This window comes from Oryx dammah, unplaced genomic scaffold (assembly GCF_014754425.2).
Source record: "Oryx dammah isolate SB20612 unplaced genomic scaffold, SCBI_Odam_1.1 HiC_scaffold_10, whole genome shotgun sequence".
In the NCBI taxonomy this organism is placed as follows: Eukaryota; Metazoa; Chordata; class Mammalia; order Artiodactyla; family Bovidae; genus Oryx; species Oryx dammah.
In genome coordinates this window covers 65,646,026-65,671,527 of record NW_024070194.1, presented here as the reverse complement: position 1 = coordinate 65,671,527, position 25,502 = coordinate 65,646,026, and the positions used below count along the sequence as shown (strand labels likewise).

The 25,502-nt window shown below is 37.8% G+C and overlaps 2 protein-coding genes and 1 long non-coding RNA gene across 9 annotated transcripts in view; 1 reads left to right on the top strand and 2 right to left on the bottom strand.

The window, feature by feature from the left end:
- LOC120869251 (ankyrin repeat domain-containing protein 26-like) overlaps nt 1–8,505 on the bottom strand; it is a 72,619-nt gene extending 64,114 nt beyond the window's left edge. For 5 of the 6 annotated variants that reach the window (XR_005722501.1, XM_040248429.1, XM_040248432.1 and 2 more), the window contains exons 1-4: nt 8,063–8,505; nt 5,390–5,504; nt 5,055–5,228; nt 915–1,021 (exon numbers count right to left, since the gene is read on the bottom strand). Coding sequence is in view for 5 of the 6 variants with exons in the window: in XM_040248429.1 (XP_040104363.1) it covers nt 915–1,021; nt 5,055–5,228; nt 5,390–5,504; nt 8,063–8,292 (626 nt within the window). In the remaining variant the exon portion in view is untranslated. Of the gene's footprint in view, nt 1–914; nt 1,022–5,054; nt 5,264–5,389; nt 5,505–8,062 lie in introns of all 6 variants that reach the window. The other variant, XM_040248433.1, reaches the window with a different exon arrangement.
- Nucleotides 8,506–15,307: 6,802 nt separating this feature from the next.
- LOC120869266 lies at nt 15,308–19,520 on the top strand. The gene is made up of 2 exons (XR_005722502.1): nt 15,308–18,342; nt 18,387–19,520. It is a non-coding gene; the product is annotated as an uncharacterized LOC120869266 (long non-coding RNA).
- Nucleotides 18,824–25,502, bottom strand: part of YME1L1 (YME1 like 1 ATPase) — a 30,877-nt gene continuing 24,198 nt past the window's right edge. Inside the window, exons 13-19 of one of the 2 annotated variants that reach the window (XM_040248438.1) lie at nt 25,224–25,336; nt 24,232–24,387; nt 23,174–23,325; nt 22,410–22,536; nt 22,244–22,317; nt 21,088–21,174; nt 18,824–19,735 (exon numbers count right to left, since the gene is read on the bottom strand). In XM_040248438.1, coding sequence (XP_040104372.1) covers nt 19,592–19,735; nt 21,088–21,174; nt 22,244–22,317; nt 22,410–22,536; nt 23,174–23,325; nt 24,232–24,387; nt 25,224–25,336 — 853 coding nt within the window. In that variant the 3' untranslated portion in view covers nt 18,824–19,591. The remainder of the gene's footprint in view (nt 19,736–21,087; nt 21,175–22,243; nt 22,318–22,409; nt 22,537–23,173; nt 23,326–24,231; nt 24,388–25,223; nt 25,337–25,502) is intronic. The other variant, XM_040248439.1, reaches the window with a different exon arrangement.

Sequence of the window (25,502 nt, the reverse complement as noted above, 5' to 3'; positions counted from 1 at the left end):
AAACAGATCTCATGAGGGGCCAATCATCATTATGGACTCTCAGGCAAGCTGGCACCCAATACTCTGCGAAGGATGACAGGGAACTTATGACCTAAGAAAAGGTGACCCCCTCCTGCCCCAGGACAGAAAGCCACCTTGAGGTTCAGGTCTAGAAACAAAGGAAAAAGGGAAGTCTGCTCAATTCCTGCAAGAGCACTTGAAACTCCCTGACAGCCTAAAATGGTCTGCACTGCTATCTGCTAGCAGAAAAGATAAATAACAGCCTCAGTGGACACCTCACTGTGAAGACTGAGGTTTAGATCTAGGCTTACACGTGGGCTTCACATAAGGTTTCCGAGTGTGAGGGGGAGGCTAGGAGGCCCAGCTGCCAGAACTGGATGTTGGTGCTTTGCAACAGTGGCTGAGCTACAAACATATATATGAGAACTAAGAAGTTGTCACTAATAACAGCAGCATTCTTCTAAGAAAGTAATTTAAAGCAAAGAGTCATCCAAAAGACAAAATCAAGTCTTTTATGTTCAGTATGCAATTTTAAGGAAAAGTATATACAAAGTATAGATTAAAGAATTATTATAAAAGAATTAAGAAATTCAATATTGTGCCATAAGATAAACTAAAAATCAGAATCCATATTTTATAAAGCTAATAAAACTAATATGAAATCTCTCAGCGACTACAAGATCAATGAAAGAAAAGGGAACCAGATGCATATGACATTAGTCAATATTACAAAGGAATATGAATCCTGCTATCTATTCCTGCTATATATTGTTGTTCATGATTCCCAGTCAGAATAATTGATTTTCTACCTGCCTGATGATGTGTTGATTACAAATTAATCCTTTTATTAATTTAATCTTGATGTTACCACCTTAGAACAGCACAAAGGTTTTTAAAAAGAAAAAGAACGGTACCTTTGCATCTTATCAACCGCATGTATATTTGCTTCTTTCTTTGCTAAAAACTCTACCATTTGCGGCTTCCTTTCACTTATAGCAAGTGACAGCGGTGTAAGGTCATCCTGTAAAACAGGGAAAACCATTTCCAATGTACACATTTAACCTATTTCAAAGCTGAACTTTGAAATCATGCAATAGCTTCTCTGAACTTAAACACAGAATTCAGAAAGCAAATAAAAGGAAGCCCCCTCTTCCTTATCCCCCTGTGCGCCTTCTTTCTCTCGAAGATGCTCCTCCTCTGGACCTTCCCTGGTGGTCCAGTGGCTAAGACTCCAGCTCCTAATGCAGGGGGTCCAGGTCCATCCCTAGTCAGGGAACTAGATCCCACATGCCTCAACTAAAGATCCCATGGGCCACAATTAAGACCCGGTGCAGTCAAATATGTCTTTTAAAAAAAATGACAAATAAAATGCTCCTCCTCTACCTCTTCAAAAGACTAACTACAGAGTCATTCTCTAAAACTTACTCCCAACATTTACTGGTTCCAAGGATCTTTGCTCCTATCATACTATTTATCAGGGATATCGTAGTATTTACTTGCTCTATTACTACTCTCAATACTCCTCCAGAGAGAATCAATTAACTACTAAATCAACAGCATATTTTAGGAACAATGCTGAGGCAGAAATATATATTATTATCTGTAGCATATATAACCGATCCAAGGATGATGATGAGTAACCTCACAAGGTTTACAGACATTCCAATGGGAATATTACTCTCTATATGAACATGCAAAGAAAAAGAGTTGTTGTTTATTTTTTTCCAAAACGCCAACTAATAATTTCTACTTTGAAAAATTCAATCTCATTCTTAAGAAATTCTTTTAAAATATGAAATCAATTACAGATTAATTAGAGTGTCTCTAAAATCTTGAAATAATTATCAAAATAAACTATAAAACAAGAATTGGAAACTCAAATGCTTATGGAGGGAAAGTTGGTGACCTGAGTAAGTGAAAAAGCCAGGTAAGGCCAGCAAATCCGAGAACAGATGCTCCATACAGAAGGGGCAGCCTCTGCATACTGACCAAACAGTAGAATGGGCTCAAGGGGGACCAGATTTGGTTCTTTGAGAAGCCTGAAACCTCTGCATGAGTCTCCTAAATTTTAAATGTTGACTCAATTTGCGGAGGTAAACTAAACATATCCAAGGGCCATGCTTGGTCAATGGCCCACTTGTGGTTTGACGTCTGCTGTTCCCAAACAGGTGGGAATAAAGCAAGTATTTGTATGTGAAACCGTCCCCTCTTCATATCACGTGTTTCACAAAAAGTAGGCCCAACACGTAATAAAAATTGCTATTAAGGCTCAGAATTTAAACATAATTTTTTAAAAAATCATAATTCCACTTCAAGAATGTTTCCACTGCCTGTTGAAACTACAATCTATCTCTAGAATTCCTCTACATTGTTAATCAAATGGATATTCAGTTCCTAAGACTGCTGAAACTAAATCATCAAAACAATTCCCATCTATACTGTTACTAACTTCATGGGTTTTGATGTTTAAAGCTCTCATTTTGCTTATGCCAGGGCTCAGCAAATCTAACAGACACACTGCAAGAGTCTGTCCTGCTGACACCAAAAGAAGGCTCATGAGTTACTACTACTGCAGTCAGGAAAACCCTGTTGGTAACAAACATCTGTTGACCTAATGACCTGGATGAAAACAGAAGGTGTAAAATCCTGAAAGGGTCAGACTCTACAAATGAACTGACTTCACCATGAGCAAATGAAGACTGAGTGCGAGTGAAAAATAAGTGGTTGGAAGGAAAAGGAGTTATCATTCAAGCCAATAGATATTGCCAATAATATTCCTTTTAACTTCTTAATCACACAGGCAGAGAAACAGTCAGGTTAATACTGTTGCAAAGGAAGGAGCTGATGGAAGTAGCTAGCATTGATCAAACTCCAACTCTTCTAGAGATTACTTATTTTTGAGATAGGTGCATTTAGAAATTACATTTATTCAGTCCATAGTTGTTTACCACAGATCATATAAGAATCTCAAGGAAACGGTCACCCAGGCCTTCCTCGATTTATTCCATCAAAATCTTCAGGGAACAGCCTAGGCTTATAATTTTTTTTATAAGTTTTCCCAAGTGATTGTGGTTTTCACCAGCACAGTCTAGCCAAGAATTAGCGCAGCAACCAGTCCACTCTCATCTCTTACCCACGTGGCCAATTCCTTCTCTTACTTGAGGATTTGAATAAAAAAGAAAAGTTTAAGAGGCACAAGTCATCAAAACAGCATGAAATTTTCCTGGATAAACACTGGTAGAACAGGGATTGCTGCTGCTGCTACTGCTGCTAAGTCGCTTCAGTCATGAACAACTCTGTGCGACCCCATAGATGGAAGCCCACCAGGCTCCTCCATCTGTGGGATTCTCCAGGCAAGAGTACTGGAATGGGGTGCCATTACCTTCTCCAGAAGGGGACTAGTAAACTCAAAAGGCAACCTGATCTCATTATTTATAAACCACTAACTTTCCATCAAGACATTCCAGACTGGAGAGCAGAGTCTAGACTCTTATCTAAGTGGGTGTTTCTACCAGAATAGGATAAGATGTCAGTTAACTACTTTCCACTTAATCACCACCTGTTCACTGCCAGTCTGATTTCCTCAAATTATTCCTAAAATTGATATATAGGCTACTATACCATCCACTCACTCTCTTTCTCAAAATAACAACTATTATCCCTGAAAACTGAAAAGCCTTACCAAAATATATAAACTGAAGGGAAAAAAAGACAAAAACAAAAATCTCAGGACTTCTGTGGTGGTCCAGTGGCTGGGTCTCCAGGCTGCCAGTGTAGGGGCCTGGGTTCAATCCCTGGTCAGGAAACCCGATCCTACATGGTAAAACTAAGACTCAGCACAGCCAAGTAAATAAATATTAAAAAAAAAAAAAAACAACTCTTTGGCATTTCCCAATGGCCAAAATTCCAACTTGACCTACATTTTTCACCTGCTCTCTCCTTTTCCCTTTTCCTTTACTTTCTTAAGCCTTGGGCAATAAGAGAGAAATCATTTTTATAAAACAGGAATTTGTTAACAACAGCGAGATGTCTATTATGTTGTAAAATGTTTATGTTATGTTTGAGTTTTAAGACAAAGTCTATTTCTAAGGCAAATTTTGCTTAACTGTATTTTTATGCCAATCAAAAAAATTTCAGTGGGGGGCAAAGTATTTGGAAAGTTTTACCTTTAACAAGTGCAGTGTTACCACAAATATCTGCCATAAACACATGAATGAATGCTTTACTCTCTACTTCTTCAGAAATATGTATAAAGTGAAATCTTAAGACAATTAAGTTCTTTCAAAATATTTTAACTCAGGGAAGGCTGTGCTTCCAAACATGGAAAACTGAGCCCACCTGTGAGAGTGGAGGGAGTTCCTGGCGGGGCTGCAGCTGCAAGACATCACGTGTGTCCTGGAGAAAGAGCAGGAGGGGCGGCTTCGCCATCACCAGCTCCACACACACAGCTGCAACCCCAATGAGCAGCTCCCCAGGGCTGAGTGCGGGAGACCCCGAGGTGTACACCGCAAGCCAAGCAGTCACCAGCACAAGTGAACGCCCTTGCTGGGAGTCAAACGTGACCTGACCCTCTTGGCCGGATCTCAGAACCGAGGTCCTGGAGGGCTCAGGGCTCCAGGCCTGCTGCCTCCCAGGCCCACTTGCACTCACCCTGCTCCCCTTCATGGGCATTGGGTCTCCTTCCTCCTCCCACCCACCCAAAGGGGCACCCACCCATTCCCTGAGCCCCTGGAAGCAGCCACTCCTCACATCACTTCACTCCCCCCAGGCCTTCATCATTTGTGGGCTCTGAGCCTACCACCCACTCCTGGGCACGTTCCGATGGGAAATCTTCCTTTTGGGGTAGACGGCTGGCTGGGAGACAGAGCTTTGCCCTTTCTGTGGACACACATACATCCCCCACCCCTGCACTGGCCTTGGAGTTGTTTCCATAGTAACAAGGCTTGATGGACACTATTCAGTTTACCTATTTACATTCTGTTATAAATAAAACAGTTGTAGATTTTAAAAAATGCTTCACAAATATTTTGTAAATAAAGTTGGTTGAGTTATACCTTGTTCCTGGCTTCTATATTGGCATTGTAGGAAAGCAGCTTTGCTGCGAGTGAGATATTCTGGCAAAAGACAGCATAGTGAAGAGCGGTGTTCCCACTGACATCCACGACATTTGGGTCGGCACCATGCTCCAGCAGAAGAGTCGCACACTCCTCTTCTTGGCATTCTACGGCCTGTCAGTGTTGTGCCAAGAAACAGAGTGTAAATTCTAGGAATTCAAAGTAAATGGTCCACAAGCTTCACCGGTTTGCTGTATCTAAATGAGATGAATTCACTTTACTCTCAGTAGTTAAATCACATCCACCTCATGTGGACACGGTTCGCTGCCCCATACCTTCATCAGCGCGGTCCTGTTTTCATTGTCACAGAGGTTAAGCAGGCATTTTCTCTCCAGGAGGAGAGTGACCACCGCTGAATGGCCATTGGCACAGGCCAAGTGGAGCGCAGTCCTATGAAAGCAAGAGGAGTTTTCAGGAAACTGTAATGTTACTGTTTCAAAACAATTGTTCCTGTGATTGAAAACATTCAATAGCATGCTATTCCTATCCCTCTAAAACGAACATTTTGTTTCCTTCTGGAGAAAGAACATTATATATTAGTTTTAGCTCTTCTTACCACATTAATGAAAGAACAATCTACTTGAATAGAATAAGCATGACCTCGAGATTTAGCTCAACCTGGAGTTGAATTTGGTGCAGAGGTTAAAGCATCTCCCTGCAGTGTGGGAGACCTGGGTTCGATCCCTGGGTCGGCAAGATCCCCTGGAGAAGAAAATGGCAACCCACTCCAGTATTCTTGGCTGGAGAATCCCATGGACAGAGGAGCCTGGTGGGCTACAGTCCATGGGTCACAAAGAGCCAGACACGACTGAGCAACTTCACTTTTCACTCTGTCACTTATTAGCTGTCGCTCACCCTCTCTGTACCTCAATTTCCTCATTAACATAATGGAGAGAGAGTAGTAGTTATCTCACAGAACTCCACCATGATGCTTAAATGAGATCCAAGGAAAGGATTTAGAACCACTCCTCACACAGATAACAGCTCAGTAATTGCTAGGTAATATTATCATACTTATTACTATTATCTTACAAGGACAACATCTCAATAAAGTCAAAGATTATTACACATCCTTTGCAAATATGTTTTGAATATCAGAGACAACATTGTACTTCGCTGATTTTAATATCCTCATTTCCTTACTTTTTAACGTCTCTGACATTAGGATGAAATTTATAATTCAAGTCTTTAGAGCTATAATTGGTAGTATTTTTGTTTGTTTATTTCTCATTTTTCCTGTTCATCTAATTAGCGGAAGTTTAATTCCCCTACCACGGATCCAACCCCAGGCCCACAGTAGTGAGTCTTAACCACTGGACTGCCAGGGAATTCCCAAGATTCCCTTGACTTCTGAAAAGGCTGAAAGTTGTCAGAGGATATCAGTCTCAAAAGAATTCTAAAAAAAGTTATAAGTGAGAAATTATTTTTATCTGTGCCACATTCCTATTAGTGCCAGAAAGACAAGCCCTGTCTGCTATTCCGACTTCCCTACAGACAGCTTGATCTACAGAGTTTTAAGTTTTTTCTTTGTTAAATCAACCTCCAGATTTCCTTTTCCTTTTTTTTTTTTTTTTCGTGCCGAAACTCAGGAAACTCCAGAATTCTTGCTTTTGAAATCATTCTTAGAAAGGTCTTTGGGGTGGGAGGGAGGCTCAGGACTAAGAGGATATATGTATACTTAACAACTGATTTACAATGTTGTTTAGCAGAAAGCAACACACATTGTAAAGCAATTATTCTCCAATTAAAAAGAAAATTAAGGTTAAGAACCAGCAGAAATAGAAAGAAAAAGAAGGTCTGTGTCAGCACACACACAAAACATGTATAAACAGGAATTTGTGTTTTCTTCTGGTACTTTTCTCACTGTGCGTATTTAAAATCTTTGATCCATACTCCATCTGAAGCTTTTTTGTGAGATAAAAATCTAGTTACTTTTCTCTAAATAGTTACCAGGTTATTTCTCCAGCATCTACACAGAATTTATCTTTCTAACAGAAAATGTCACCAGTATCAAGTTCTGAATTCTTACGTACATTTGGGTGTTTGGGTAGTTTATATTCTGTTCCATTCATTTATCCATCTTTTCGCTTGTTAGTAAATGAACACTTTGTGGGCACTTACAGCACATTTTGACATCTAGAAGGGCAAATCTTCATCTACTATACAAAACTTTTAATTTCATCACAACAATTAAGACAGCATATGTAACAAAAAATCTTTAAAACCACAATATGTTGATTTGGTTTAAATACTGAAAGACCACACATCCTAAGAAAATGTCTTCCTATTCAAGGACACAGCCAGCTCCCTACTTCAAAGCTTCTAAGGTCCTTCAGCAAAGAAAATATATACCTAGGCATACACTGACATGAAAGATATTGAATTGTATCTTAAGAATTTTTAATCCAGAAGTTGATCTGGCATGGGAGTTATTTTGTTCACTATGCAGTCTTCTATAATATATAACCTTAAAGTTATTTAAAAAATGTGTACATTAAAAATAAGATGCTAACAACATCAGAAATCTGTCCACTGCCATGATCCACAATAGGCGATCCATAAAGAAGTATTTTCATAAATCACATGAGAAAAAATGTGAGAGCCAGGAGAGTCCAGATTTCTTGAAAGCTATAAAACTTAAGAGCTCTTACTCATGAGTACATCATGCTAACCCATGCATAATAACAAATAAAAAGGAAGATGAAGAAGGGGAAAAAAAGATATTATTTATGTTTCATTTCATTACCGATTACCGACATTCAGCTAAATGACTTCAAAACTTATCAATAAAGTGCTCTATAAGGGAAATTATAAGTGGGTCCGAAATGAGCTAAGGTTTTTTGCTGCCTATAAAGTCTGCAGGGTGCTGGATCCCAGGAAGGTGTCCGCGAGCCTTGGAGAGGAAACTCACAGGAGGGACCTCTGCCAGGCCCTTCCACCCCGCTTACCTGTTCATCTTGTCCCTGTCGTTCAGGCCATTCTTTCCCAGCAACAGAATCTGCTGCACTTTGGCTACGTTCCCTACAATGGCAGCTTTGTGGATCTTTCCGAGGTCCTTGTCTCGGATGCGATACCCGGGCTGGAAGTGGATCCTATGACCACCGTCTCTCCCCGGACTGATGGAGGAGCCTAAGGGCGACTCGCCCTTCTTACTGCCGAAGCCAAAAATCTTCTTCATCACAGAGCCCACGGGCTTCAAACACACCTCACCTCTCCCTCGGCTCTTCACTGTCCCCGAAACCCAATACTAACGGTACAGATAAGCCTAAGCAGTTCCCCCACAATATCCCAGTTGGGAAGCTCCGCGGTTTCCAATCTTTCAGCCCAGAAGAGTCGTAGCTAAGCGACACCGCTAAACACTGCGCCTGCGCGCCTCGGAAGCAGGCGGTCCAGCCGGTAAGCACAGAGACTTGTCGGGCCATACTGCCCAGTGCGCATGTGCTAGGCCCGGCGGCTCAAGCCTGAGATTGACTGTGGGCGGTGCTAGGCACATTTCAATCTAATGTGCCATTTGGCTAAGCGTTTCCGGATGCTTAATAAAAGATAGAGCAGATGAGAAAGGCGTCTTTGCTGGAGCGGCGAGGAGCTTCAGGATGCTGAAAGCCTGTCCCCCAGAGCTTTTTTAAGGCTCTTCTAAAATACAACAACTCTAAATCTACTTATCCCTCAGCTTATTCCTTTCCACATCCCTCTTGGACCAGCGAAATTTAGCAAGTGTCTTCCCTGGTGGTTAAGAGGTTAAAGGTCTGCTTCTAATGCGGGTAGACCTGGGTTCGATCTCTGGGTCGGGAAGATCCCCTGGAGCAGGAAATGGCAACCCACTCCAGTATTCTTGCCTGGAGAATCCCATGGACGGAGGAGCCTGGTGGGCTACAGGCCACGGGGTCGCAAAGAGTCGGAAACGACTGAGTGACTTAACTAACTACAGAAAACTGTTTTCATGGTTCCAGAAATTGTGGCAACAGCTATTATCAAGTGCAAATTTAGGGGAAACGAACTCAGGTTCTCCAGATGAAACGAAACCGCGTTTCCGCATCTCTCCGATCCTCCCGTTGCCCAGCCTCCATCTACACATTTTCTTCATTTTAATTTTTTGCTTTTATTTTCCCAAAATCTTTAATCAACCTGTCAGGCGAGTGTATGCTCCTCGGTTCTTTGTCTCGTCACAACAGATTTGGAGTGACATTAAAGCCCCTTAGGAGTGTCACAGCTCTAGGCCCTTTGCTCTTTTTACGTTTTTGTCTTCCCCTGGGCCTGTCCTATGCAAATTGGGCTTAGTCAGGAATGCTGTTCCTTTGACCTTCCTCTCTTCTATTTTCGCGGGCTTTTCCAGTGTCTTTTAGCCACCGCCATTTCCCTATTCTAACTAGCTAACAAACCCAAGATTTATTTTGGAGCATAGTGTAACATTTGAGAACTTTTTAAAAAAAATTATCATTCACGTGCCTGAAATAATCCATCTTTTCTCATCTAGTTTAAAATACCACTTTTTAACTCTGATGTTCTGTTTCTGGGTTTTCCATTCTGTTCCACTGAATGGGTCTGCTGCTTCTGGCATAGGTAGTATATAAAATATATTTTAATATCCTTTATAGGTCCAAAGTTCCTCCCCTTATTTGTCCTTTCCAGCATTCTCTTGGCAATGTTTATTTCTACATTATTTGAGATGACTTTTTAATCACCATGCCAGTTAAAGAGAATTCTCAGTGAAATTTGTATTAATTAGGTTAAGAGAAGTAATTTTAACTTGAAATCACTTGTATCAGTGTATCCAGGTAGTTATGTCTCTGTCCTATTTTATGTCCCTCATTAACCTTTGGAAGCTTTTTTTTTTTTTTTAAATGTAAATCCTATACCCTTCTCGATGTATTTATATCTGGGCTTTTTAAAATTTTTACTGTGATGGTACATGATTTCTCATTATAATCTATGAATGATTAGTTTTGATATCTGGGTATTCTTTTGACAACCAGAATGAAGAACTTTTAAAATTATAATCTTGTCATAGGAAGAAAGTGTTGAGTTTCTGGTGGTAGTTAAGGAAGCCAGAAACTGTTGGTATAGATCTCACCAGAAAGATGTAATACTGATAATATCCAAGATTGTAAAAAATCAAGCAAATGCAAACAAGATGGGCATTTTTAAAAACTGAAGTCTAAGACCATTGCTACAAATTTAAAAACATTTAATATAGCTCAATTTCACTAAAATCATATTAGCCAGATTTTTCAATAATTTGCTAACTAATGTGTGTGTGCACGCTCAGCTGTGTCTGACTCTAGGGACATCTTTTTTGTTTCCTCTTAATAATCTCTTTGTTCATTTGCTTTATTCACCCAAATCTATTTCCCACTCTAAAGTGTGTGTAATCATCATAATGGCCTTGAAGAATATTATCAACTCCATTTTTATGAGGCATCTTATGCTCTAAACTTGTTCCATCCTCTTTAACATTTCCCAGACTTTAAATAATCTTTTCCCTTGTTTCCATCTGTCTGCAACTTGTGTGTTTCCATCTTTATTCCATTTCTTAGTAATAAAGCAAAACAGGTTGAATCCATACTGGCATTAACAGGTGAGTATATACCAAAACTTCTTTTAATATAGTTATTGATCCAGTAGTTACAATTGGACTAAACCTAGTATTGTGGGTGAAACAGAAGCAGGCTCACAAGTTAATAGAAAAGAAGCTAACCCAAAACTCACCAAGTTCCTATTCCATTTGTTAATGATTTCAAGTTAATGACTTTAAGACTTTTGATTAACCAAATTCAAAAGGAACAGATACCTCCATTGCACAAGATGCACCAGCAAAATCTGAATGTATGGCAGCCTTATTTTATAGCAAGACAAATTAATTTACATACTTATTCTTCAGAGGCCATTTAATGCCATTTTGTTCTTTGTAGACTGAATGAATTGACAACAAATTTTTGGGATTAGTGACTCAGAAGCCAAGTGTCGAGACCTTCAGCAGAAATTGCTGCTGGAATGCACCAAAGAACTCTGAAGAGAGGCTAGGTCCCTGTTGAAATGATGTCTGGTTCCAGGACAGCGTTTTCACTGATGAGAGAGCAATGAACAAAAATGAAAACAAAAAAATATTTCTCAGAGGTATCCAGCTCAGCTACACCAGATGGTTTTGGTGTGTGTGACTGGTATCAATTCTTGATCACCAAGCATTTGCTTCCTACAATAGCCCAACCGAAAAATTATCTTTTGTCTTCTACCTCCACAGTATTCTCCAGGGTGACCTATGAGACCAGTAAAAACTATAGTGATATCTGAAAAAGACTCTTGACGCTTCCTGGAGCAGCCTGGAATGAGGGTCAAAGCCACTACCAAGCTGCAGGGAGATTAGAACTACCCACCAGGACTTCAGGTAGGTTGTCAAGATTTGGTTTACTCTAGTGTTTTGGTATGGACCAAGATACTCAAGGAGTCTTCATTAGGTCATCTCTAAACTTCTGTATTTCCTTCGTCAAATGCTGTCTGGATCCCCAAGCAATGGAAACCTAAGATTTCCCATTCCCAATTTCTATGGAAACAGATGCCCTCTAGAAAGTTGTTGCCTAGAATACCCACAACTAAGACTCCTACTAAACTTATCTAAGATTCAAATAATGCCCTGGTGGTGAATAAGCATATTACTGGAAAACAATATAGAGGTGAGAACTTATTAGTACAACAAAAACTACACAAATCAATGAGAAATGACATGTATTATTAATTAATGGTTTGGGAAAAATCAATTACTGATAAGAAGTAACTACACATCTCAAGGTATCACCAAAATAAACTCCAGGTTAGTACATGTTTAGTCTTTTTAATAAAAACCATTAAATATTTTAGAAGAAAATATGGATGAGTGGTATTATTTATGTTTAGAAGATCTTTCCCAAAAAAATGGAAATTAGAAAATATCAGTACATTTGGCCACATAAAACTTGAGACCAAAAAATTTAGTATAAATCCAAATATAGAAAAGGAATGAAAAGACATAATTACTGAAACAGTCTTAGCTTACAATTAAGGAACTACATTTTTTTTTAATGATCAAAGAGTACCATCAGTTCACAAATTAACCATGGGTACCAGAAATTTTCTACTCTTACTTGACATGGATAGCAGTTCAATTTCATCATCTTGCCTCAAGACATTTGCTCTTCAGTTCTGTGATAATTTAATCCACTGGGATCTTGATATTCTCACTGCCTTATAGCTCATCAAATTTACCCATTAAGTGGATGACTTCATACTGATGGTACTAGGTGCATAAGAAATAGGATATAGTTTGAAAGTCCTGGTAAAAATTTATGTGAGAATTTATGTTAACCCACTTTAAAAAAACAAATCTGCATTATCCATTTAAAGAAATACTTACCCCCCCCCCAAATTAAGCACAAATCTAAACTATCACCTTGGCATCACAAATTTTTATAAAATATGTATTTACAAAATATAATGTTAACAGTATAATCAGTTCTAACAGTGACCAACAGCTTTGGTGGATAAATGAACTTTGTGATTTAGGATAGTGAGAAGCATACTAACAGCTCACTTTTCTTTAAAAAGGTTTATTCTGAAAAGGTCTATTTTTAAAAATAAAATCTAACCAAAGGAGATATTTTATTTTCTATGTATTCCTCCAACAACTTTCTTCAAATTATGCATGAGGATTTGAGATATTGACACTAAGAAGCAGCATGAACTTAAGAATCTTAAAATCTAACAAGGATGAAAAAGCATACAGAAAATGGAACCAAACCACAGCACAGGTAAGCACTTGCCTATCTGTCAACTTCTCAAACAGAGGGGGAAAAAAATCACATTGAAAGTGAGTGTTAGTCGCTCAGTAGTGTCCGATTCTTGCAACCCCATGGACTGTAGCTTACCAGGCTGCTCTGTCCATGGAATTCTCCAGGCAAAAATACTGGAATGGGTAACCTTTCCCTTCTCCAAGGGATCTTCCCAACCCAGAGATCGAATCCAGGTCTCCTGCATTGCAGGCAAATTCTTTACCATCTGAGCCACCAGGGAAGGCCAAAGTTTTGATAAATTTTCAAGTTAGTTTTCTTTGTGCTATAACAGTATAAAACACTATCTTTCACCAAAGTTAAAAATTAAAAATTGTGAACCTTTTGGCCTTGCATTGTTAATACTAACATGCTTCTACCTGGCAGGTTCTATGCTTTCTCCCCACCAGGGAACACTGTACCAGCCTTTGCAAAGTCTGATTCACAAATTTCTTAGCAATCATTCAGTTATTTCATATTTTTTATTATAGTGGATTTAGGTTTCTTTTTGAACAATGATGCTTATTTCCTAATTTTGTTCTTCCTGAAATCCTTTAGCAACCATCTTCTTCAATCCTATTTTGTCTTCTTCCTCCATCTTCTCCAACCTCTCCGTCTTTCATCACCTAGTTCAGAATTTCTAGGAGAGCTATACAGACATTACTAACATCTCAAGTTTACTAACAACTGGTCTTTAACATGTGAATGGAGGAAACTGGGTGATAAAAGATGAAATACCTCTTGTGTGAAATCAACCCATAATACCTTAAGGAATTTCACATGCTGTAGGTCTTGAAGTTATTGTTTTATTCACTTAACAGATTCTTCTATGTACAAAATACTGTTAGCCTGGCACTCAATCCTACCTTGCATATTTTATCTTCTACTACTACGTACAAAATAAATAAGGACTTACTGTATAGCACAGGGAATTATACTGTATCTTGTAGTAACTTATAATGGAAAGGAAGCTGAAAAAGAATATATATATATGTAACTGAATCACTTTGCTGTACACTTGAAACTATTATAAATTAACTATACTTTGTAAATTATTTTACTTTGTAAATTAACTACACTTCAACAAAAACTTAGAAAGTACAGACAGCAGAAGCTTTGTTAGTTTTTCACACATGTATCCCATACATGATTATGATGGAAACTACAAATAGTTTGATCCTGAAAAATCTTATGAATTTCATCACCCAAAAATCTGTTAATGTATCTAATCACCATTTTTGACCCATGGAATATAATTACAAGGCAACACCATCTCCCACTACCCTTTGAAATTTTCACAGAGGTTCTTCTCCCAGCCCAGGTTGAAAAACCTTACTGTCAAATAATAAAAAAGTCCAGAATTGCTTTCACTCACAAAGTACTTAAAAAGAATTTCCAGTCTCTAACTATAACAACACCAAGTCGGGGTTAACCAGCTCAGCCACACTGCAGGATGCCCACGTGCAGCAGGGGTGGAAGGCAGGCATGGTCCTCTTTAGCTTTCCTGCCTAATTCCATTCTTCCTCCTTTAGATGGCAGTTTACGGCTTCCGACCCGCCAGGATCAAAACTGCAGGGAGTAGCAGAGTTATGTGAGATGCTTTTGAGCAGTCTGGATCTGGCAATTATTTTAAAGCTATTACTCTCAGTGGTATTTCTGTGCCCACAGCTTTCTCACCTGTAACTCCATTGACCTAAGTGTATGTAATCCACTCTGTTGACTTTTCTTCTTAGTTCTTAAGGAATCCAGAGCACCATTTCAGATTATCCTTTTCTGGGGCCCGTCCACACCTCTAATTGCCCTTGTGTATAATATCTATCGTGGATCCCCCAACATGGCTCACTTTCTCTCTAGACCAACATTTGGTCCTCCGTAAGCATTCAAAAGGAATTTGTCAAAGCAAATGCAGAAAATGCAGAACAGTCTCAATACATTAGCAGTTCTTCTCCCGTCCTGAGCCAGAGTTACAAGTTTTTTTAGATTCCAGGTTCCCTGGGCATGTTACACACCTGCTTCCAGAAATGCAGAAAATTAGATTCCTAAGAAGCTCCCCAAACTAGGTTTTACATCCTCTCTCTTTTGGTAGCCCTCCCTCCTTGGCAGCTCTGTGACCTTTTTTCATGAAATGCATTCTCAAATTCATAACAGATTAGCCACCCATTATATTCTTGTATGAAGCACTGATACATAACTAAATTAAGTTTCTATTTTAAAAGACAGGAGTGGGTATAGGGGAATTACATTCTTGCCTAAAAGAACAGAGATTAGTGTGACAGAATAGGGGGCAAGGGAGAATTTGCATAGAAATAAAAACCTCAGTTCAAACGTATCAACTCTCCAAAGTTTACGTCCATGACTAAGTGTTGTTTCTTTCAATCCAAAAATCAAGTCTACATTCCAACACATTTTATTAAAATATTACATACTTACATTAAAAAATATGCTTATAACTAGGCAGATTGAAATAACTCAGTATTTACTTTTGAAATGAGTATGAACAAATACAAAGAATATCTAAAAATAAAACACATATCAATTATCAAAAGTACGTATAGGTTACTTGTAAAACTCTGGCACTGTGGTAGCTTTGAACAGATAGCTTTGAAAAGTTTGAGTCCCCTTGAAGTCTATCCTTATGAAGTTAACTTGGGTGGAATGTGATTCAGAATAAGTTGGAAAATTCACGTTCATGATGATGAGGGGAGGAGACTGATGAATCATCTCAAAAAAGCAGCTATAAATCTGGGCAAACTGTTGAATAAAACAGCCATCTCAGCACTCTGGAAATGAACTGAATATCTACAACACACTAAGAAGTGCTTACTCCTGACAACCAGTTCAGGAAAGAACCTGTGAGCCTGTGGGCTTCCTGTGTTGCCGCATCCTGGACCTTTGCGGGCAGCAGTTCAACCAGGGTGATGGCAGATCCTGGGAACAAGGCCTGCTGCCACTGCCGGGAGGGACTCACCTGACTTGATGCACTGTAAAATGGTGAGCTCGAGTTGTAAGCAAACAGGGTTTGCTGAGGTTATATAGTCCTATGTGGGGCAAACAACAGAGTAGCAAGGGATTTCACTGGAAGTTCTGGGAGGGAAGACAGCCATCTGGGTTTGATAAGCACTTCTAAATACTCCGGATTTACAGGCATGCAAAGCAGAAACTGGGGCCATCCACATACTCACAATTGCCCAAACCTGCACACATGCACAAGGGAGAAGGAAAAGGCCCACCAGAAAGCAAAGACCAGACAAGACTTGCAAATGAGCTGAACACTGAAGGTACTTGCCAGCCTACATAGATCCACTGGCAGAGTGGAGGCCTGACTGATGGGGTTTGAACACAACCTCTGTCCAATCTTTTGGCTAAATACTAAGCTATGCAGTCACAGCAGAAACTGTTAGAAAGCAAGAGTTAACATTTTTTTTTAAAAAAGGAGCAGACACACCAGTGGCTGCACACTGTCATGGAGACAGATTTCACAAATTTACTGATGGCAAATTACTAAATAAGAACAAACCTCTAGGGAAAAATTTCAGAATCAGTAATTGCTACATTATCTGAAATTCAACAAGATTACAAAGAAAGAAGAAAATGTACCCTTATTGAGGAAGAAAAGGATTCAGCTGGAATTGAGTATCTCCAGATGCTGGAGTTAGCAAAGATTTAAAAGCAGCTATTATGAGCATGCTCAAAGAACTAATGGAAGTCATGTTTAAAGAATTAATGAGACCTGTGATGAAAATGTGGAGAAGGCAATGGCACCCCACTCAAGTACTCTTGCCTGGAAAATCCTATGGACGGAGGAGCCTGGTAGGCTGCAGTCCATGGGGTTGCAAAGATTCAGACACGACTGAGCGACTTCTTTCACTTTTCACTTTCATGCACTGGAGAAGGAAATGGCAACCCACTCCAGTGTTCCTGCCTGGAGAATCCCAGGGATGGCGGAGCCTGGTGGGCTGCCATCTCTGGGGTCGCACAGGGTCGGACACCACTGAAATGACTGCAGCATGATGAAAATGATGCAATGTATAAAGAATCTCAATAAAGAGATACAAAGCATAGGAAAGAACCAAATACAAACACAGCTGAAAAACATAAGATGTAAAATGAAAATTCAGTTGAAAGAACAATCAGTAAACCTGAAGAATCAACAGAAAGTATTCAATCTGAAGGAGAGAGAGAAGCAATAAAGAAAATGAACAAAGCCTCAGAAACCACATCAACATCAAGTATATCAACACATATGAAAAAGAATCCCAGAAGGAGAAAAGAAAGGGCAAATAAATATAAGAAATAATTGCCCCAGACTTCTCAAACCTGATGAAAAACATTTATCCATAGATCCAGGAAGCTCAACAAATCCCAAGTAGAAAAGCCTCAAGGAAATCCACACTTAATACCCATCAAACTGTTAAAAAGACAAGGCTAAGGGAAACTTCTTGAAAGCGGCAATAGCTGTTTACTATTAACATAATCATTACCATTGACACTGACCTTTCACCAAAAATAATGGAGGTCAGGGGTTTGTGAGATGACATGTTCAAAGTATTTAAAGGACAAACTCTTTTAATTAATCACGTACTCCATATCCAGCAAAAATATTCATAAAAAAACAAAAGCCAAATAAAGACACCCCCAGATAAAGACTGAGGATTTAAGATTATATAAAGCAGTAGTTATGTCACTGTACTGTCAAGTTGTTATAAGACATACAAATGTAACATGACAACTATAGTACAAAGAGAAAAAAAGGAGATATATCAGAACGATGTTACTGTATTTTTACAGAATTAAATCTGTATTATTTTGCAGTAGACTGTAATTAAGAGTGATAAATGCATGTCATCATCCCTAGAGCAACTGCTAAGACAGAACTCAGAAGAGGAGAAAGAGGGAATTTCCTGGTGGTCCAGTGGGTAGGAATCTGTGCTGTCACTGCCAAGGGCCTGGGTTCAATCCCTGGTTGGGGAACTAAGATCCCATAAGGCATGTCACATAGCCAGGAAAGAAAACAAACACAAGATTCATGTGATAAAGGACTTGTCTTCAGAATATGTGATCTCTTACAACACAGAAGACAACAAACCAAAGCACGGAGGGAAGATCTGAATGGACATTTCTCTAAAGAGGACATACAAAAGACCAAAAGTCTAACAGAGGATACTCAAAATCACCAGTCCAAGAGCAACGTAAATTAAATCTACAATGAGACTCTACTTCATACGCACTAAATGACTCTGTCAAAAAGACAAGACTGTAAGAAACGTACAAAATATGGAGAAACTGGAACATTTCATACACTGGCAGCTGGAACACAAAATTATACACTTATATAGTTACTTTAAAACAGTTCATCAGGTTCTTAAGAAGTTAAACAGAAACTCAGCAACTCAGGCAGCAATTTCTGGAAGTCTACCTATGGAAATGAAAACGTGTCCACAAAAAGACATGTATACACACATATATCAACAGACAGGAAGCAGGAGAAGAGGAAGGGAGGAAGGGCCAGAAGAAACGGGGGCAAATGAAAATAGTTGATGAATCTGAATCAAGAGTATAAGGGAGATCCTTGTATTATTCTGATAATGTTTCTCTAAGGTTGAGTGTACATCAAACTTTCAAATTACCCAAACAAAAGGGCAAGAGTATCATGTAGCAAGCTCCCTCTATCAACCTCAATAAAGACCATAAACAATTTAAAAGTTACTAGAAAACTATAGGTAATTTTAATAAAATCACTTCAAGAATATAATTTGGTTGTAAAACCAATACAATGTGCTCTAAAATAATTTTTCTACTGAGCTAAATAAAGTCATCTATAAATCCTGTAACATTAATATTCACAAAATCTGACTGAAAAGTAAATACAACTTTCCATTTCTAACACAGAGTAATTCAAAAGTTCACTCTAAAGGGGACTGAGTTTTTGGTTTTATTTTGGTTTCATTGCCAAGCATAATTACATTGTTATTCAGAATTTGAGGTGTGTTACTTGTTTATTTAACAAAATACTGTTGCTCTGAAATAAGCTTCATTTTCAGAGTGATAGTAATGTTTTTTAAAAAAAATGAAAATGCAAGCTGCATTTTTTTAAAGTTATAATCATTTAAATTCTGATTGTATCTGTAAGTTTACAATTCTCCACTCTTATTTAAAAAAAAAAAAACACTTTATATATGATCAATCTAGATCATAATTAAGTGCATCTTAATGAAGTTTCCACCATGAACGTAGAACTACGATGTACCAATAGCCAAACAGCATCATTTCTTTATCAAAGATAAATGGTACTATCTAGAATCAAAGACAATCCTTCATGAATTTTACTTTGCCAAGTAAAACTACCTCCCAAGAGCTAAAGGCATACTTTCTATTCACATCTAACACTGTAACCAACCATAAAATCATTATTGATTTTCAACTTAATAACCAATTAACACTTATCAAACAAGCTGTTTTCAATCCTGATAGCTCTTTATTTTCTTTGATAAATTTGCTATTTGCAATAGGTGTTCATCATGAGAATCAAAATTAGATGAATGTGACAATAGACTGACAAAGTGTTTCACACCGCTGAATGATACCGAGTCAAGAATGGCAGAAGGAGCTGCAAAATAAGACTACTTCAATGCTACTAATGGTCTTGCAATAAAACCAGCAATACATCCAATTCAAGAGCTATCATCTCACTTCCAACTTCTTCCCCTCAAGAACAATTTGAATCTCTTTGGCATCCAAAGTCTCGTAGGTCAATAAAGCTTCTGCCAGATTCTTGTGCTCTTTTGCATGAGTCTTCAAGATATGTTTTGCTCGCTCATATGAATCCTGAAATACAAAGCAGATATGTAAAAGGCAGAAACCTTAGAAGCAAAACCATAAATGAAAAAAAAAAAACCCTTTATGTACTCTAAAAAAATGTATAAGATCTACTGATTTCTATCTATAAAATATAAAAGCATTTAAAAGCTTGGTTCCCTGACAATAACTTTCATACTTTCCAGTGTTGCATTTTTAACCTCCAATTCTATCCTACAGATAATCAAGGTCCACTTACACAAAAAGCTACTGAAGAAGTGAAAGTATACACTACTCATTTGCTTTCTAAGTAAGGTCTACCAACACAGAAATCTATTTCTTTATTCAATATACATGCTAAAAGTAAAGGGAGTTTGTTTGTTCATTTTGTCTCTTAACATTTCACCAATTTACTCAATCTAGAATGGCCAGAAAAGACACAGATTTTCATTCTTTTACTTGGTAACACACTCATTTCGCAAAACTCTAAGTCTATCACTAGAGGTGATCTTTGACTTTCATATTTTTTTTTGCAACCCACCTTGAACTTATCACTTAACTTCTTCAATTCTCTTTCCAAAGCGAGTCTGAATTAAGTTTATCAGTTTATGAATAACGGCAATAATAACAGTTCAGTTTTGACAGTATCACATTTGCCTATACAAATGTCAATATTTGAACAGCTAATCATTTTTTCCCTTATAAAACTGGATAGATAACATAAAAATGAATTTACCAAAACCAAGAAACACAGGTATATAAATATAATACAATCACTAGACATTGTGAACATAACCATAATGTCCAAATGAAATAACTACATTAAATATATAAATTATTAGAAATATATTATGGAATATTATAGCTAAAAATCAAGGATTAGCAGTAAGTTTTAAAACTTCGTTGGAATGAACCCCTTACTTTATAACATGTAAAACTATCAGGTTTCACACTTTTAAGGCTCATGTACATTTGAACCTGGGGCTTCCCTGGTGGCTCAAATGATAAAAAAATCTGCCTACAGTGCGGGAGACCAGGTTCAGTCCCTGGGTTGGGAAGATCCCTTGGAAAAAGGAATGGCAACCCACTCTACTATTCATGCCTGGAGAATCCCATGGACAGAGGAGACTGGCAGGCTACTGGCAGTCCATGGGATTGCATTTGAACCTAACACAACACGTAATACCCAAGTAAGCCTGCCATCTAGTGGAAAGAGTACCTACTGTACTTCCTGTAGCAGTGGTGCCCCTATTAACTTTATGAGCTATATCTACATTTCTAAAGAACCATGGAACTTTAGCTATTTTGCATGCACCCAAATACTCAGGCACATTTTGACTAAACAGATAAACATTAAAAAAAAAAAAAAAAAAGATTATTACCCTCAAAAGGATTCTGATTTCCTGTTCAATAGCAGATTGAGTTTCTGGACTCAGTTTTCCTGTATCACTGTAGGTCATAACTCCAAGCTAAAATCAATGAAAAGAAAGAAATTCAACATAAAAACCTCCAACTAATGTATGTAACAGAGGGAGGACTATACCATATATAAGAAAATAAGCATCACGGGAGCAAGGAAAAATTACAATGTAAAAATGCCCTTGAGGGCAAAAAAAATTCATTCTTCTTCTGAAAGTATAATAAGTGAAGTGAAAGTCACTCAGTCGTGTCCAACTCTTTGCAGACTCCATGAACTATACAGTCCATGGAATTCTCCAGGCCAGAATACGGCAGTGGGTAGCCTTTGCCTTCTCCAGGGGATCTTCCCAACCCAAGGATTGAACCCAGGTCTCCCGCACTGCACGCAGATTCTTTACCAGCTGAGCCACAAGGGAAAGTATAATACTAAAATGTACAGAGAGAATTTTAAAACCCAAGTATTGTTCTGAGTGGGCTTCAAGTTGGCACTAGTGGTAAAGAACCTGCCTGCCAATGCAGGAGATATGAGACATGGGTTCGATCCTGGGTCAAGAAGGTCCCCTGGAGGAGGGCATGGTAATCCACTCCAGTATCCTTGCCTGGAGAATCCCATGGACATAGGAGCCTGGTAGGCTACAGTCCATAGTGTTGCACAGAGTTGGGACGTGCCTGAAGCAACTTAGCATGCATGGTTCTGAGTACCTTCTTGGAAAACTTCAGCAGCTATTCTAGTCCAGAAATTCATAGTCACAGTATATTGGAATTGCTTCACAGAGTCACAGTGATAAAGCAGATATATAGAGTATGTGGAAAGGGCAAATTAAGCAAGCTCAACAAGTAGATCTTTGATGTCATATGAACAGAAAACTAAATAATTTATATTTATATTATCATTTGGTTAATTCATGAATAACTGTTACTATCTAAGCAGCTGGAAGAGAAAGAGTGTGTGCCATTTCTCAGAAAATGAGGTTTAATTTATAAATAAGCTTTGTCAAATCCATTTGGAATGAAACAGGAAAACCTATCAATTTATAATAGAACCCTCTCTCAGAAAGAGACACTACACTCTTCACATCATCATGTGATACATGAGGGAGGGTTAAAATTAGCTATTACCTTTTCACTCATTCCAAATTTGGTGACCATGCGCTTTGCTATTTTGGTTGCATTATCAAAATCACTGGAAGCACCTAAAAATTTTAAATATACATAAAATTTAAGTTAAAAAAAAATCTTTAAATGAATGAACACAATTTGAACTAAAGTCATTATTTACAGTAACCTGTTGTAATATGGTCACTTCCAAATATAAGCTCCTCTGCCACTCTTCCCCCCATGCTGACGTCCATCTGGGCAAGCAGCTGAGCTCTAGTTTCATTCCACCGATCATTCTCAGGCAACAGGGACACCTAGACAATTAAAAAGCAAAGAGAAAATTCACACACAGTTTTGAAATACATATTAATAACCTGAATTATCATTTGTCTCTCTTACTTAATGCCATGATGCTGAAAACTCAGCAACATTTCATAGAGACGGTCATGGTGACTGATGACCAAACCAGAAATGTATAAAATGAGGAAAGCAGAAGTGCATTTTATAAATAAGTAGTTAATGCTGCAACACAACTATCTGTCCTTCGCTGAATAAAAATATTTAAAATGTCTATAATTAGAAAGATATGAAAATGAAATTTATGCTCAATGAGACAAAACTTGGAAAAACAACTGAACCAGTCATTATGATACATAACTTCTTCTGAGGGGAAAAAGAGCAACTACACATTTAAGAATTATATTTTATTGTCATTCCTGAATTAAATTTCATAATTTAAATATACTATCGGAAATATTAAAGATATCCTTTATTAGCAGATAAATTTCACACATATGTCTGAATTCAAGACAGTTGAAGAAGTTAAAGAAGAATGTATCAACAAACTCAGGAAGTAGCTGAATTTTCTTTTGAAATGTTTTCATCAGTAATTTCCTTCATAAGGTACTAGGGAGCATTATCCGAAAGAAAAGAAAAACTAAAGATACTCACATGTCCAAGTGTTGGCCCTCGAGGCATGATTGTAGCTTTGTTGATAGGCATTGCATCTTTAGTGTAATATGCAATAATAGCATGACCGGATTCATGATACGCTGTGATCGTTTTGTTTTTGTTATCAATTTCCACACTTCGACGCTCAGGCCCTAAGAATAAAAATTTACTTAAGTAAAATACTCCATTAGGAAGGAATATTTAAGTGAATGAAGTTCATATGCCTCAAAGTCATTCTTGGAGTAATATGATTTAATATCATTAATATTTTAAACCATCGTGAAAGTTTAAAAAATGAGTAGACTCCACTCTACAACACATGTAAACCATAATTTGTCAACTGAAAACCAAATTCTAAGAACTATAATTTTACTCCTTACATCAAAAGGAAAAAACTATTTCTAGAAAACAAACTTCTAACAGGAATAACACAACAACCTGTTTTGAAGCCAATTTAAATAATCTTTATTTTAATTTCTTTTTGGCAGTACTGTGCCTTTGCTGCTGTGTGGGCTTTTCTCTAGTTGTGGCGAGCGGGGGCTACTCTGCAGTTGTGCACAGGTTTCCCAACACAATGGCTTCTCTCATTGCGGAGCTCAGGTGCTATGCTTCAGCACTCGTGGCTCCTGGGCTCTAGAGCACAGGCTCAGTAGCTGTGGCACATGGGCTTAGTTGCTCCATGGCATGTGGGATCTTCCCAGATCAGGGATTGAACCTGTGTCTCCTGTATTGGCAAGTGGCTTCTTTACCACTGACCCACCAGGGAAGCCCCTTGAAGCCAATTTAAGGTTTAAAATAAAACTTAAATACTGAAAAACAGTAAAAGGTTAACTATTCTTTAATCAGCAATATCAGATAAGAAGAAAAACATGGGCACCTTCAAAGAGTATAATATATGGTATATTTGTTCTGTAAGAGGCCAAACTTTGTACTATGTTTGAGTATATATTTGCATGTTTCTATACCTTTTGTTTTTATAACCTTTCTCTCAAAATTAAGAATTTTTTCTCTAACATAATGAACAGCATAACATAGGGAAAAAATGAAAAGAAACCTACCCATTAGGATTTTATCTTTGGAAAACTCTAGTTCCTTCATAGTAACCATTTCTTTTCCATCAACAGCTGCCTTTAATGCAGCCTGGTTCACAAGATTCTCCAACTCTGCTCCAGAAAAGCCAACAGTACCTCGAGCTATGATTTCTGGATCAACAGCTATATGCAGACAGAACACAACACTGAAATTTCAAAAGCAGTAATAAAAAGCTCTGCATAAAGAACTCATTTTGCAAAAGAAAAAAGAAAATAGCAATCATGAACTATAACTTTAAAAAAAAGAACTCTACTGAATTCTAAGAGGAAAAAGGAAAAATTGCTACTGAACAGACCATAAAAATTGTCACTGGGACAAATAACATAAATTCTTGTACTTAAATAATTTTGTGAAAAACAAAAGGTAAAGTTGTCAGATAACGATTTACAGACTTTCAGTTATCACCCAACCACAGATTGAAAAAACACATTATCAGTTTCATCTTGAAATAACTCTGGACACAAAAGTCCACGTTACAAGAAGAAACATGTTTGATTTTATGAACTGATTCTGGTACCTCTGAAAATACTGCAGTTTAATAGCTGCTTTTACTACTCGGGGGGGGTCCATAATATTTCCAGGTATTTTATTTTATACTTTTGCTTCCTCTCTTTTGGCCCCAGAGTGATTACATCATGAGGTACTATGCTCATAATATACAGGCAGGTAATTGTTCTATTATATTTTAAATTCATCTAAAGAAACATTTATATATAGATTCATCCATTATCTATCTCAATATTCAAAAGAAAACTTTCTTTCAAATCGAGATTCAAAATTATAGAATCTCTGGTACACACTACTTAAGAAACAGATTTTAGGACAAATAAAAGGAGAGAAAAAAAAACATTTAAAGGAACTTGTCTTTTAAGACATCCTGAGTAAGGACCACAAACATGGTAAACTGATATACTACCATTTCATAGAGATAATGTTTGTATCATAAAATTAGACTTACACTGATCAAACTTTATTTTATTGAGGTACCACTTCAAGATTTCTGTTCGACCTTTCACATCTGGCCTTGGAACTGTAACCTGCATGTCAAAGCGACCAGGGCGTATTAAGGCACTACAAGAATACAAAAAGAAAATATAATTAATAAACTGTGCTGAAGGTCTGGTTATAAAAACAGGACTGACATCCTAAAGAGAAGATGAAAAGGTAAGGGCAACTAACATTTATTTTGAACATAAATATTCAGATTAGTTCCTTGTAAAACATGGTTGAAATAATA